Source organism: Entelurus aequoreus, linkage group LG24 (assembly GCF_033978785.1).
Source record: "Entelurus aequoreus isolate RoL-2023_Sb linkage group LG24, RoL_Eaeq_v1.1, whole genome shotgun sequence".
NCBI classification, from domain to species: Eukaryota; Metazoa; Chordata; class Actinopteri; order Syngnathiformes; family Syngnathidae; genus Entelurus; species Entelurus aequoreus.
The window spans coordinates 35,146,735-35,159,890 of NC_084754.1; the positions used below are offsets into that span (position 1 = coordinate 35,146,735).

Genomic DNA, 13,156 nt, shown 5'->3' on the forward strand with positions numbered 1-13,156 from the left:
ATTTGTTCACCTTTCTATTCATTTACAAAAATGTAATTCATTGACCAGCAGGGGTTTATCTGCAGATCTACCCACGTGTGTATGGATATGGAAATATGTCAGATTGTCTTTTCTCCTCTTTTGTCAGTTTTTTCAGTTACTGTTTCTCATAAAATATGCCTTATAAAACAATTATTAATTCAGTAGTAGTTTACTATATCATACTAACCTTACTAGTATGATATATTTCATATTATTTTCAATTTACTCAAATTTTTTTTGGAGTGGTGTTGAACTGCACAGCATGTAAAAAAAAAAAAAGAAAAGAAAAAGAAAAGTGGGACACCCGTGTCCCATTGTTGGGTTGCAAGCACATGTAAGGCATATAAGCTTTTCCTGGCAAGAAGTCGATTAAAATCTGACTGAAAATACCATGAAATAGTTCCAAAATTAAGTTTAGTAAACACTATTTCAGAGTTCATAAAATAGTCCATCATAAAAGGAGAAAAAATGTTAAACAAAAAAACACAAAGAAAGGTTTCTGTTCAACCTATTGCTCTTGTCAAGTGGAGCCAATTTAACAACGCATTGGGTTGTAGTGACCACTTTGTCTATGTCTGTATGAACTTGAAATAAACTGTAAAGTCCTATTTATAATGAATGTTATTTAAACACTGTATCTCAGACCTGGGCATTCTGCGGCCCGCGGGCCGCATCCGGCCCTTTATACGTCCCTGTCCGGCCCGCGTGAGGCCAATCATAAATTACAAAATCAATTTAAAAAAGTATCTATCTCGAGTGTGCAATACAACGGTGCTGCTTTTGTTTTGAAAAGCGTTATTTGTATGACTTCCGTGTGGACGTATGCTCGTGCGCGCAGCGGCAATCACAAATTACAAAATAAATTAAAAAAAACATCTATGTCGTGCGTGCAATACAACTGTGCTGCTTTTATTTTGAAAAGTGTCATTTATGGGCGTGTATGTCCTGTGAGGGAAGGCGCACAGCGACAAGTGATGCCCGGTTATCCCCGAGACGCTAAAAAAAGAAAAGGTGTTTCAACAAGACATGGACTGCCAAGTAAAGGTAAAGCCATGTGCTTAATTTGTAGTACACATGTTGCTGTGTTTGAAGAATATAGTGTAACCACCTGCTGAAGTTGATGTTGTCTTGAGTTGCGTAATTGAGGAGTGAGGATAGACGTGCGTGTTGAAGGAACGAGATAAGTTGAGCTGTGTTAGTATAGCTTGCTCAATAAAAGTTTAAAAAGAGCTTCAGACTTGGTGTGCACTTCTTCTGGACGCTACAATTGGTGTCAGAAGTAAAACTTTGCGCATACTGCGCTGCTTAATTGTGTGCGCAGCCTGCTACGTCATCGAGAGGTACGTGCCACGTGAGGAGCTCGCAGCAGAGAGAGAGAGAGAGAGAGAGACAGAGAGAGGGGCAGTGTCTACAGGTGCCATGGGGGAATTCCGCCCTCAATGAAGACTCCCAGGTTTGATGGCAAGGCGAACTGGGAGGCATTTCATCCCACTTCTGACATCAATTGTAGCATCCAGAAGAAGTGCACACCAAGTCTGAAGCTCTTTTTAAACTTTTATTGAGCAACCTATACTAACACAGCTCAACTTATTTCATTCTTTCCACACGCACAGCTATCCTCACTCCTCATTTCCGCAACAGCAACGCTTCCTCCTTCTTCGCCAATCACCTTGCAGGCGTGCTACGTTCACAACAAAGAGGATGCAGGATAAAGTGACAGAAATTTAAATTTTTGCATGGTATTACACATCAGGAAGCGTTGTGTAAGAAAGTGTTAAAAATAAAACCATCAAAAGCCATCTGCTTTTGAATAAAGATAAGTTAGGTTAAATGACAATATTATTATTTTTTATCTTACGGTATATCAAAAATAATTTAAGCAAAATTTAATTGAAATATTGTCGGTGTGGCCCTCCAGCAGTGCTCGGGTTGCTCATGCGGCCCCCAGTAAAAATTAATTGCCCACCCCTGCTGTATCTGAATATCACCAAATATTGTTGGGCAATAGGGTAGTAGCTAAATCTAAGTAAAGATTGAGACAAAACATGAACTTCACACCATTAAAGCAACTGCAGACATGACAGCAAAATATTTGGCTTGCAACAGGAGGATATATTATGTTTAAAGCGAATTGCCTAACAACCCAAAAAGTAACACTTACAACAACATTCACAAGGCACTTGTTAACATCCATCGGATATGTACTTACCCATGCATGTTTAACTACATTATCTTTCATGTCTTAACGCTTAATTCAGGGGTGTCCAAACCTTTTCCACTGAGGGCCGCACACGGAAAAATTAAAGCCTGCGGGGGCCATTTTGATAGTTTTCATTTCCAAATCATAACAAAATATATGGATTTTGTTTGTTTTTTTACCTTCAGGGCTCCCGGGGACCATAAAGGGTCTAAGTCATTAAAATGTTAAAAACAAGTCAAATAATTTTTTTATTTTTTTCATTTAACGCTTACAGTAAATCTCTACAGTATATCAACTTTAGGTTGATATAAAAAAAATATAAAAAAAAAGGTTTTATGCCTTTTCTGTCAAGACAACTTAGTTTTTTATAATAAAACTGAAATATGCAGTATTTCCCCCACTGCCCAAAACATTCAGAAAGCAATGTTTGATGTGAAGTAATTAGAGCCTTAAAAACATCAATAATGCAAGACACCATTGATATTAATTCATTGTTATTTTTGAGTAATCACAGTGAAAAGATAAATAAAATCCCATTAAATATATTTAGGATACAAAAGGTGCCCCACTCAAAGTGATACATTTGTATTAGTTTTTTTTTTACTTTCAACACTTAAGTTACGAGATCAACTTCAGATATATCTGTCAATTTTACGTTTGAACTATTATTTTGTTTGTTTTATGCTCTTTTGTCAAAGAAAACGTTGATATTTTTGTATGGCAACCACACAATATATGCAACATTTTCCACATAAAACATTTTTAAAGTGAAATATTTGAAATAATTGGAGCCTTGAATAGGTCAATAATTCATTATAACATTGTTTTTTTTGTTTTTTTTTTAGCAATGGCAAAAAAGAAAAATAAAGATAGACAAAAGAAAAAAAAACAGCCTGCATGGCAGCTTTGTGTCAACATTGCAACTTTTTCTAGTTAGATTTCACCTCATTCTACTTTTTTTAATGTTTTATTTTTATTTTTGCAATAGCATTTCCAGAATGTGTGGCGGGCCGGTAAACAATTAGCTGCGGGTCGCAAATGGCCCCCGGGCCGCACTTTGGACACCCCTGGCTTAATTCATGTACCAACCAGATACAAATTATGTGCATCCATATTTTTTTACTTCTACTCCTAACGAGTTTAAAAGTGTGGTCGATCAGATAGTTTGAAAAGTCCACTAAGGTGATGGTGAATATTTTACATTTTGAAATATATTTATTACTAGGATTGTATGAATCTACTCCATCACAATTGCCTACCTTTTGATCATACTGTATCTGGTTTGTATATTTAAAGTGCACCTGTAATACTTATTTATGTACATGTGAATTTCTTATTTTTTTTGATTTTGATCAAATTTGCAAAATGCTCTTAAAACACTTTTTCACAGTTTCATGGTGGGGTATTGTCTGTAGAATTTTGAGGACAAAAATGAATGTATTTAATTTTGGAATAAGGCTGTAACATAACAAAATGTGGAAAAAGTGAAGCGCTGCGAATACTTTCCAGATGCACTGTAAATTTAAACCCCTGGAGTCCAGGGTCGAATTTTCTGATTATGCCTCTGCATTTACCTTTTGTATTTCACTTTAAAAAGGTTGTTTTTATTATTACATTCAAAGCAAAGCTGTGATTTAACAGTTATTTTTTCATTTTCACATGCAAATATACAAAAATTTATAATTCAAAAACGTGTCCACATTTTAACAAAACAGTTCATTACAAAGTTAACTACAGTGGAATACAGAGATTTACCTTATGCCATGTGAGACCTCAGGCACTTACAAATGACTAATTATCAGGCATGTGATGGATTGATGGATGGATGGATAGTCGGAAATCTGTCTTTTTTATCTCTGTAAAAATATAAAAAAATATTTTAGTTTTTCTTAGTTTTTTCCAACCTACAATGTGTGTTAAAATCTTGATCCGTCTCTTTGCCATACCTTCCAACAACTATGGTTTTCCCATAATGAGTACGGTTTTTGATAATCCATTCCGGATTACGGCCGCAGTGGTAAAACTACGGTTTTCCATATAATGAAGACAATGGAGCGGCTCTTTGTCAGCCTCCTCAGACCACAGGTGCAACATGCCCAGGACAGCCTGCAGTTTGCGTACCAGGCAGGCGTTGGTGTGGAGGATGCTATCCTTTACCTGCTGCACCGAGCCCACTCACACCTGGATAAGGGAAATGGCGCTGTGAGGATCCTGTTCCTGGACTTCTGAGTGCCTTTAATACTATCCAACCCCGCCTTCTCCAGGACAAGTTGGGCAGAATGCGAGTGGACCTCTGCCTGGTTGCCTCGATTTCAGACTACCTCACCGATAGGCCACAGTACGTCAGACTGAAGGACATCACATCTGACACTGTGATCAGCAGGGGATGGTGCTGGCCCCTCTTCTCTTCACCCTGTACACCACTGACTTCTGCTACAACTCAGAGCTGTGTCACATCCACAAGTACGCGGATGACACAGCCATCGTCGGGTGCATCAGGGACGGCAGAGAGGAGGAGTTTCGGAGGGTGGTGAGGGACTTTGTTGTCTGGTGGCATTTTTGAGGACCTCTTGCAGCTCAATCCGTCAAAGACCAAGGAGCTGGTCTTTGACTTTGGGAGGTCGAGTCCAAGGTCACAACCTATTGGGATCGAGGGAGTCGAGGTACAGACCGTGGACTCATTCAAGTACCTCGGGGTGTGGGTGGACAATAAGCTGGACTGGACTGTTAACACGGACCACTTGTACAGGAAAGGACAGAGCAGGCTGTACTTCTTGAGGAGGCTGCACTCCTTCAACATCTGTAAAAAACTCTTGTGGATGTACTACCAGTCTGTGGTTGCCAGTGTTCTGTACTACATCGTAGTGTGCTGGGAGGGAAGTACATCTAAGAAGGACAGCTCCAGACTGGAGAAACTGATCAGGCGGGCCGGTTCTACAATCGGAATAAAACTGGACTCACTGGTGACAGTGGCAGAGAAGAGGACTGTGGAAAAACTAGTGAGCATCCTGAATGATGCCAGTCACCCTCTGCATACCGTTATCAGTAGCCAGAGGAGCCTGTTCAGTGCTAGACTGCTTCATCCCAAGTGCAGGACTTATAGACTAAAAAACTCCTTTATCCCACACGCCATTGGACCATACTTGCCAACCCTCCCGGTTTTACCGGGAGACTCCCGGAATTTAGCGTCTCTCCCGATAACCTCCCGGAAGAAATTTTCTCCAGATAAAATCCCGGAATTCAGCCGGAGCTGGAGGCCACGCCCCCTCCAGCTCAATGCGGACCTGAGTGGGGACAGCGGCGACAGTCTGTTTTCACGTCCGCTTTCCCACAATATAAACAGCGTGCCTGCCCAATCACGTTATAACTGTAGAATGATCGAGGGCGAGTTCTTGGTTTCTTATGTGGGTTTATTGTTAGGCAGTTTATTAACGTCCTCCCAGCGTGGTAACAACACACAACAACAGCAGTCACATTTTCGTCTACCGTAAAGCAGTTTGTCTGCTGTAAACAGCAATGTTGTGACACTCTTAAACAGGACAATACTGCCATCTACTGGATAGCCTCCGGAACACTGAAATTCAAGTATTTATTTTATTTATATGTATAATAAAATATATATATATATATATATATATATATATATATATATATATTATATATATATATATATATATATATATATATATATATATATATATATATATATATATATATACACATATAGCTATAATTCACTGAAAGTCAAGTATTTCAAACGTATATATATATATATATATATATATATATATATATATATATATATATATATATATATATACATTATACGTTTGAAATACTTGACTTTCAGTGAATTATAGCTATATATATATATATAGCTATAATATATATATATATATATAGCTATAATTCACTGAAAGTCAAGTATTTCAAACGTATATATGTATATATATATATGTATATATATATATATATATATATATATATATATATATATATATATATATATATATATATATATATATATATATATGAAATATATATGAAATACTCGAGTTGGTGAATTCTAGCTGTAAATATACTCCTCCCCTCTTAACCACGCCCCCAACCACGCCCCCCGCCCTCACCCCACCCCCGACCAGTAAGGTTGTAAATACTGTATAGAGTAGGCTAACCCATGTGGTTCCTGTGGATGTGAACACAAGTTGTAATTACTATAGAGCAGGGGTGGGCAATTCATTTTTATCGGGGGCCGCATGAGCAACCCGAGCACTGCTGGAGGGCCACATCGACAATATTTCAATTCAATTTTGCTCAATATTATTTTTGATGTACCGTAAGATAAATAATAATAAATAATAATAATAATAATAATTTCATTTAACCTAACATAACTTTATACAAAGGCAGATTGCTTTTGATGGTTTTATTTTTAACACTGTCTTACACTACACTTCCTGATGTATAATACAATGCAAAAATGTCAATTTCTGCACAGGGTTAATTTAAAGTTTATCCTGCATCCTCTTTAAAAGTCTAACATTTTTCCCCGTCAGATTTAGACAACCATCTGTTGTCACACCTGCCAGCTTGTCCCATTTCAGTCCTAACATGTCAAAACACGCATTTACCTATGTGAACAAGTCATTACCTGTGGTTGTCTCTTTAATTGACTGCATGGCTGCCAGCTCCTCCGTGATTTGAAAGTCTGCAGTTATACCACGTAAGAAGATGAGCAGCTGGGCGGTGTCACGTACATCGCAGCTCTCATCCAAAGCCAGTGAAAAACAGTCAAAGTCGGCCGTTCTGTTCTTCAGCTGAAGCTCCAAGTTTCCGGGCATATCAGCGCAACAGAGTCCAATAAGCACTCCTTAATAAACTCTCCATTTTGTGAGAAATGACGAAACTTGTCCTGACGGCTGCATCTCTGGGGGTGTGAAATATGGCAAAAAGTCCTTGTTGGGTTTGCAGTTTAACCATCAACGCATCAGCCTCCCTTGCGTGCTCTTCATCAGACAGATTACGGTATTTTTCCTCGTGCTTCATCGTGTAGTGGCGATTAAAATTATATTCTTTAAACACAGCAACATGTGTACCACAAATTAAGCACACGTCTTTACCTTTAATTTCTATAAAGAAATACTTGGCGGTCCATGTCTTGTTGAAAACTTGCCATTCCTCATCAACTTTTCTTTTTTTAGCGTGAGCTGACATCTCGGTGGTAACTGGGCATCACTTGTCACTGTGCACCTTCAATCACGGGTTACACACGGACATACGCTCATAAATAACAATTTTCAAAATAAAAGCAGCACAGTTGTATTGCACACACGACATAGATGTTTTTTTAAATTTATTTTGTAATTTGTGATTGCAGGTGTTCACATTAACTCACAATCACACACGCGCATATGTCCACACGGAAGTAATACAAATAATGCTTTTCAAAACAAAAGCAGCACCGTTGTATTGCACACTCGACATAGATACTTTTTAAAATGTATTTTGTAATTTATGATTGGCCTCTCGCGGGCCGGACAGGGACGCACGCACAAAGGGCCGGATGTGGCCCGCGGGCCTCCGAATGCCCAGGTCTGCTATAGAGTGTAGTGTAGTGCGAACAATAGGCACAATTCACAAAAAAGTGCAGTTCCCCTTTAAGTATACCCTAGATAGATTATTTTCAAGTTTTCAATACTATCAACATGGGAGTGGACAAATTTGTTTGCTTTTTGCAAATGTATGACGTTTTTAAAAGTTATTATTCTGTACAAAGTGGCATTTTTATCTGTTCTAAGAAGAACAACTTTATAAAATGTATTAAAAAAAAGTAGGTTGTGGCACTGCTTGTCTCCTTTAAATCTACTATTTCTTGATCAAATAAAAGCAAAACTTGAATTTTATTACCTCTGTATTTTGTGGTTTCTTTAAAAAGTAGAAAAAAAAAATCACAAATCAAATTTTTTTAGATTACATTTGTTGGGAATAACGCCCAGGTCTATGTTTTAAGGTGTTAAAAGACAATGCACCATTTTTGTTTGTGTTTGCATGACTTATTTTCCCGCACAAGCTTATTTTTGCTGAATTGATCCATTGTGGTCCGTTGTGTTGCCAAAATAGTAGCTCTGCATGCATGTGGCGTACAGTGCCCTTTGCAGTCTGTCCAACAGGTGGTGGAAGTTGACTCATTGACTTGAATGTAAACAGAACTGTTCCTTAGTAGTTTGGAGATCCGTGGTAAGACTCCTACGTAGTTTGAAATTTGCCAATTCCACGTTTTTCAAAGGGCGCCCATGTGATGACAATATGCTGCGCCACCTTAAACTTTGTACATGCGTGTGGTTATTGACTCGCAGAGTTCTAATGCAGTAACAGTAATAATACACCTCAACAAATAATCTTACCAGTAGGGCTGTGAATCTTTGGGTGTCCCACGATTCGATTCAATATCGATTCTTGGGGTCACAATTCGATTCAAAATTGATTTTTTTCAATTCAACACGATTCTCGATTCAAAAACGTTTTTTTCCCGATTCAAAAGGATTCTCTATTCATTCAATACATAGATTTCAGCAGGATCTACCCCAGTCTGCTGACATGCAAGCAGAGTAGTAGATTTTTGTAAAAAGTTTTTATAATTGTAAAGGACAATGTTTTATCAACTGATTGCAATAATGTATTTGTTTTAACTATTAAATGAACCAAAAATATGACTTATTTTATCTTTGTGAAAATATTGGACACAGCGTGTTGTCAAGCTTATGAGATGCGATGCAAGTGTAAGCAACTGTGACACTATTGTTCTTTTTTCTTTTTTTTATAAATGTCTAATGATAATGTCAATGAGGGATTTTTAATCACTGCTATGTTGAAATCGTAACTAATATTGATACTGTTGTTGATAATATAAATTTTTGTTTCACTACTTTTGGTTTGTTGTGTGTCGTGTTTGTGTCTCCTCTCAATTGCTGAGTGTTGCTGGGTCGGGTTTGGTTTTGAAATTGGATTGCATTGTTATGATATTGCTGTGTATTGTTTGATTAATTAAAAAAAATATATAAAAAATAAATACATATATTTTTACAAAAAAATAAATAAATAAAACATCTATTTAAAAAAAAAAAGAGGATCGATTCTGAATTGCACAACGTGAGAATTGCGATTCGAATTCGAATCGATTTTTTCCCACATCCCTACTTACCAGTAATCTTTTTTTCTTCAGCCCAAGTTGCTTACAAAAACAAGATGACCATGATTGATTGTTTGATTGAGACTTTTATTAGTAGGTTGCACAGTGAAGTACATATTCCGTACAATTGACCACTAAATGGTAACACCCGAATACGTTTTTCAACTTGTTTAAGTCGGGGTCCACTTAAATTGATTCATGATACAGATATATACTATCATATATACTATCATCATAATACAGTCATCACACAAGATAATCACATTGAATTATTTACATTATTTACAATCAGGGGTGTGGAGGGGGGGGGGGGGTAGGATATGGACAGCAAGTAGTGGACATAGAGAGAGAGAGAGAGAGAGAGAGAGAGAGAGAGAGAGAGAGAGAGAGAGAGAGAGAGAGAGAGAGAGAGAGAGAGAGAGAGAGAGAGAGATCAGAAGGCATAAGAAAAAGTATCTGCATTTGATTGTTTACATTTGATTATAAGCAATCCGGGGAGGGTGTTAGTTTAGGGTTGTAGCTGCCTGGAGGTGAATGAAATAATATATTTTAAAGTAGTCATATTTGTGTGAAAATGACCTTTTACACCTGCACGTACTGCAAAACGCAACATAACATTCCCAGGAAATGTTGTGTATTGCCTTGTTTAATGTTTTTCTACTTATGCCATAAAATGTATTCCTTCTTCAGCTCAGGAACTGAAACAGGATTGGCTGGTTGACTCTACAGTCTCGATGGATGACATGACCTGGAACCAGGGTAACTACACATAAAAGCATCATGTGTTTTGGTCTCTTTTTGCTGAATGTTCTACAATTTAGTTACAAATTGAACTGTACCACTGGGAGTGCACTATATGCTAGCTCTACTTGGGTGGGACCTTATTACAAATTTTGTTTTATAGCGGTGTGACTGTATGTTATGGTATATCCCAAAATGAGTATGGCAAATCCTATCCACCTCCATTCATACCCCAAGTTGATCTTTCACACTTAAAAAATGTTAAAATTAAAAGTGATATACCTATATTGTATACACTTTGTACCAAAGACTGTCTTAAGATGTACAAACCCCGTTTCCATATGAGTTGGGAAATTGTTAAATATAAATGGAATACAATGATTTGCAAATCCTTTTCAAGCCATATTCAATTGAATGCACTACAAAGACAACATATTTGATGTTCAAACTCATAAACTTTATTTTTTTTTTGCAAATAATAATTAACTTATAATTTCATGGCTGCAACACGTGCCAAAGTAGTTGGGAAAGGGCATGTTCACCACTGTGTTACATGGCCTTTCCTTTTAACAACACTCAGTAAACGTTGGGGAACTGAGGAGACACATTTTTTAAGCTTCTCAGGTGGAATTATTTCCCATTCTTGCTTGATGTACAGCTTAAGTTGTTCAACAGTCCGGGGGTCTCCGTTGTGGTATTTTAGGCTTCATAATGCGCCACACATCTTCAATGGGAGACAGGTCTGGACTACAGGCAGGCCAGTCTAGTACCCGCACTCTTTTACTATGAAGCCACGTTGATGTAACACGTGGCTTGGCATTGTCTTGCTGAAATAAGCAGGGGCGTCCATGGTAACGTTGCTTGGATGGCAACATATGTTGCTCCAAAACCTGTATGTACCTTTCAGCATTAATGGCGCCTTCACAGATGTGTAAGTTACCCATGTCTTGGGCACTAATACACCCCCATACCATCACAGATGCTGGCTTTTCAACTTTGCGCCTATAACAATCCGGATGGTTCTTTTCCTCTTTGGTCCGGAGGATACGACGTCCACAGTTTCCAAAAACAATTTGAAATGTGGACTCGTCAGACCACAGAACACTTTTCCACTTTGTATCAGTCCATCTTAGATGAGCTCAGGCCCAGCGAAGCCGACTGCGTTTTTGGGTGTTGTTGATAAACGGTTTTCACTTTGCATAGGAGAGTTTTAACCTTCACTTACAGATGTAGCGACCAACTGTAGTTACTGATAGTGGGTTTCTGAAGTGTTCCTGAGCCCATGTGGTGATATCCTTTACACACTGATGTCGCTTGTTGATGCAGTACAACCTGAGAGATCGAAGGTCACAGGCTTAGCTGCTTACGTGCAGTGATTTCTCCAGATTCTTGCAATAGCTGGTTCTTAAACTGTTCAACAATTTGCTCACGCATTTGTTGACAAAGTGGTGACCCTCGCCCCATCCTTGTTTGTGAATGACTGAGCATTTCATGGAATCTACTTTTATACCCAATCATGGCACCCACCTGTTCCCAATTTGCCTGTTCACCTGTGGGATGTTCCAAATAAGTGTTTGATGAGCATTCCTCAACTTTATCAGTATTTATTGCCACCTTTCCCAACTTCTTTGTCACGTGTTGCTGCCATCAAATTCTAAAGTTAATGATTATTTGCTAAAAAAAAATGTTTATCAGTTTGAACATCAAATGAAATTAAACAATGGATGTCCGCTAACTTTTTGCAACTCAACGCTAAGAAAACGGAAATGCTGATTATCGGTCCTGCTCAACACCGACATCTATTTAATAATACCACCTTAACATTTGACAACCAAACAATTAAACAAGGCGACTCGGTAAAGAATCTGGGTATTATCTTCCACCCAACTCTCTCGTTTGAGTCACACATTAAGAGTGTTACTAAAACGGCCTTCTTTCATCTCCGTAATATCGCTAAAATTCGTTCCATTTTGTCCACAAGCGATGCTGAGATCATTATTCATGCGTTCGTTACATCTCGTCTCGATTACTGTAACGTTTTATTTTCGGGCCTCCCTATGTCTAGCATTAAAAGATTACAGATGGTACAAAATGCGGCTGCTAGACTTTTGACAAAAACAAGAAAGTTTGATCATATTACGCCTATACTGTATATTCCTTTATATACATATATATATATACCTATACTGGCTCACCTGCACTGGCTTCCTGTGCACCTAAGATGCGACATTAAGGTTTTACTACTTACGTATAAAATACTACACGGTCAAGCTCCTGCCTATCTTGACGATTGTATTGTACCATATGTCCCGGCAAGAAATCTGCGTTCAAAGAACTCCGGCTTATTAGTGATTCCCAGAGCCCAAAAAAAGTCTGCGGGCTATAGAGCGTTTTCTATTCGGGCTCCAATATTATGGAATGCCCTCCCGGTAAAAGTTAGAGATGCTACCTCAGTAGAAGCATTTAAGTCTCATCTTAAAACTCATTTGTATACTCTAGCCTTTAAATAGACTCCCTTTTTAGACCAGTTGATCTGCCGTTTCTTTTCTTTTCTTTTCTACTCTGCTCCGGGGTGGACCGCTAGCCTGTTCATCGGATGGGGACATCTCTACGCTGCTGACCCGTCTCCGCTCGGGATGGTTCCTGCTGGCCCACTATGGACTGGACTCTCGCTGATGTGTTGGACTTTCACAATATTATGTCAGACCCACTCGACATCCATTGCTTTCGGTCTCTCCTAGAGGGGGGGGGGTTACCCACATATGCGGTCCTCTCCAAGGTTTCTCATAGTCATTCACATTGACGTCCCACTGGGGTGAGTTTTCCTTGCCCGTATGTGGGCTCTGTACCGAGGATGTCGTTGTGGCTTGTACAGCCCTTTGAGACACTTGTGATTTAGGGCTATATAAATAAACATTGATTGATTGATTGATTGAAATATGTTGTCTTTGTAGCATATTCAACTGAATATGGGTTGAAAATGATTTGCAAATCATTGTATTCCG

At 38.4% G+C, this 13,156-nt stretch overlaps 1 protein-coding gene across 2 annotated transcripts in view; it reads left to right on the forward strand.

Moving 5' to 3' along the window:
- dnajc24 (DnaJ (Hsp40) homolog, subfamily C, member 24) overlaps positions 1-13,156 on the forward strand; it is a 35,124-nt gene that overhangs the window by 20,493 nt on the left and 1,475 nt on the right. The window contains exon 4 of one of the 2 annotated variants that reach the window (XM_062035393.1): positions 10,101-10,169. The exons of the other annotated variant lie outside the window; for it this stretch is intronic. Coding sequence (XP_061891377.1) covers positions 10,101-10,169 — 69 coding nt within the window. The remainder of the gene's footprint in view (positions 1-10,100; positions 10,170-13,156) is intronic. 2 annotated transcript variants of the gene reach the window in all.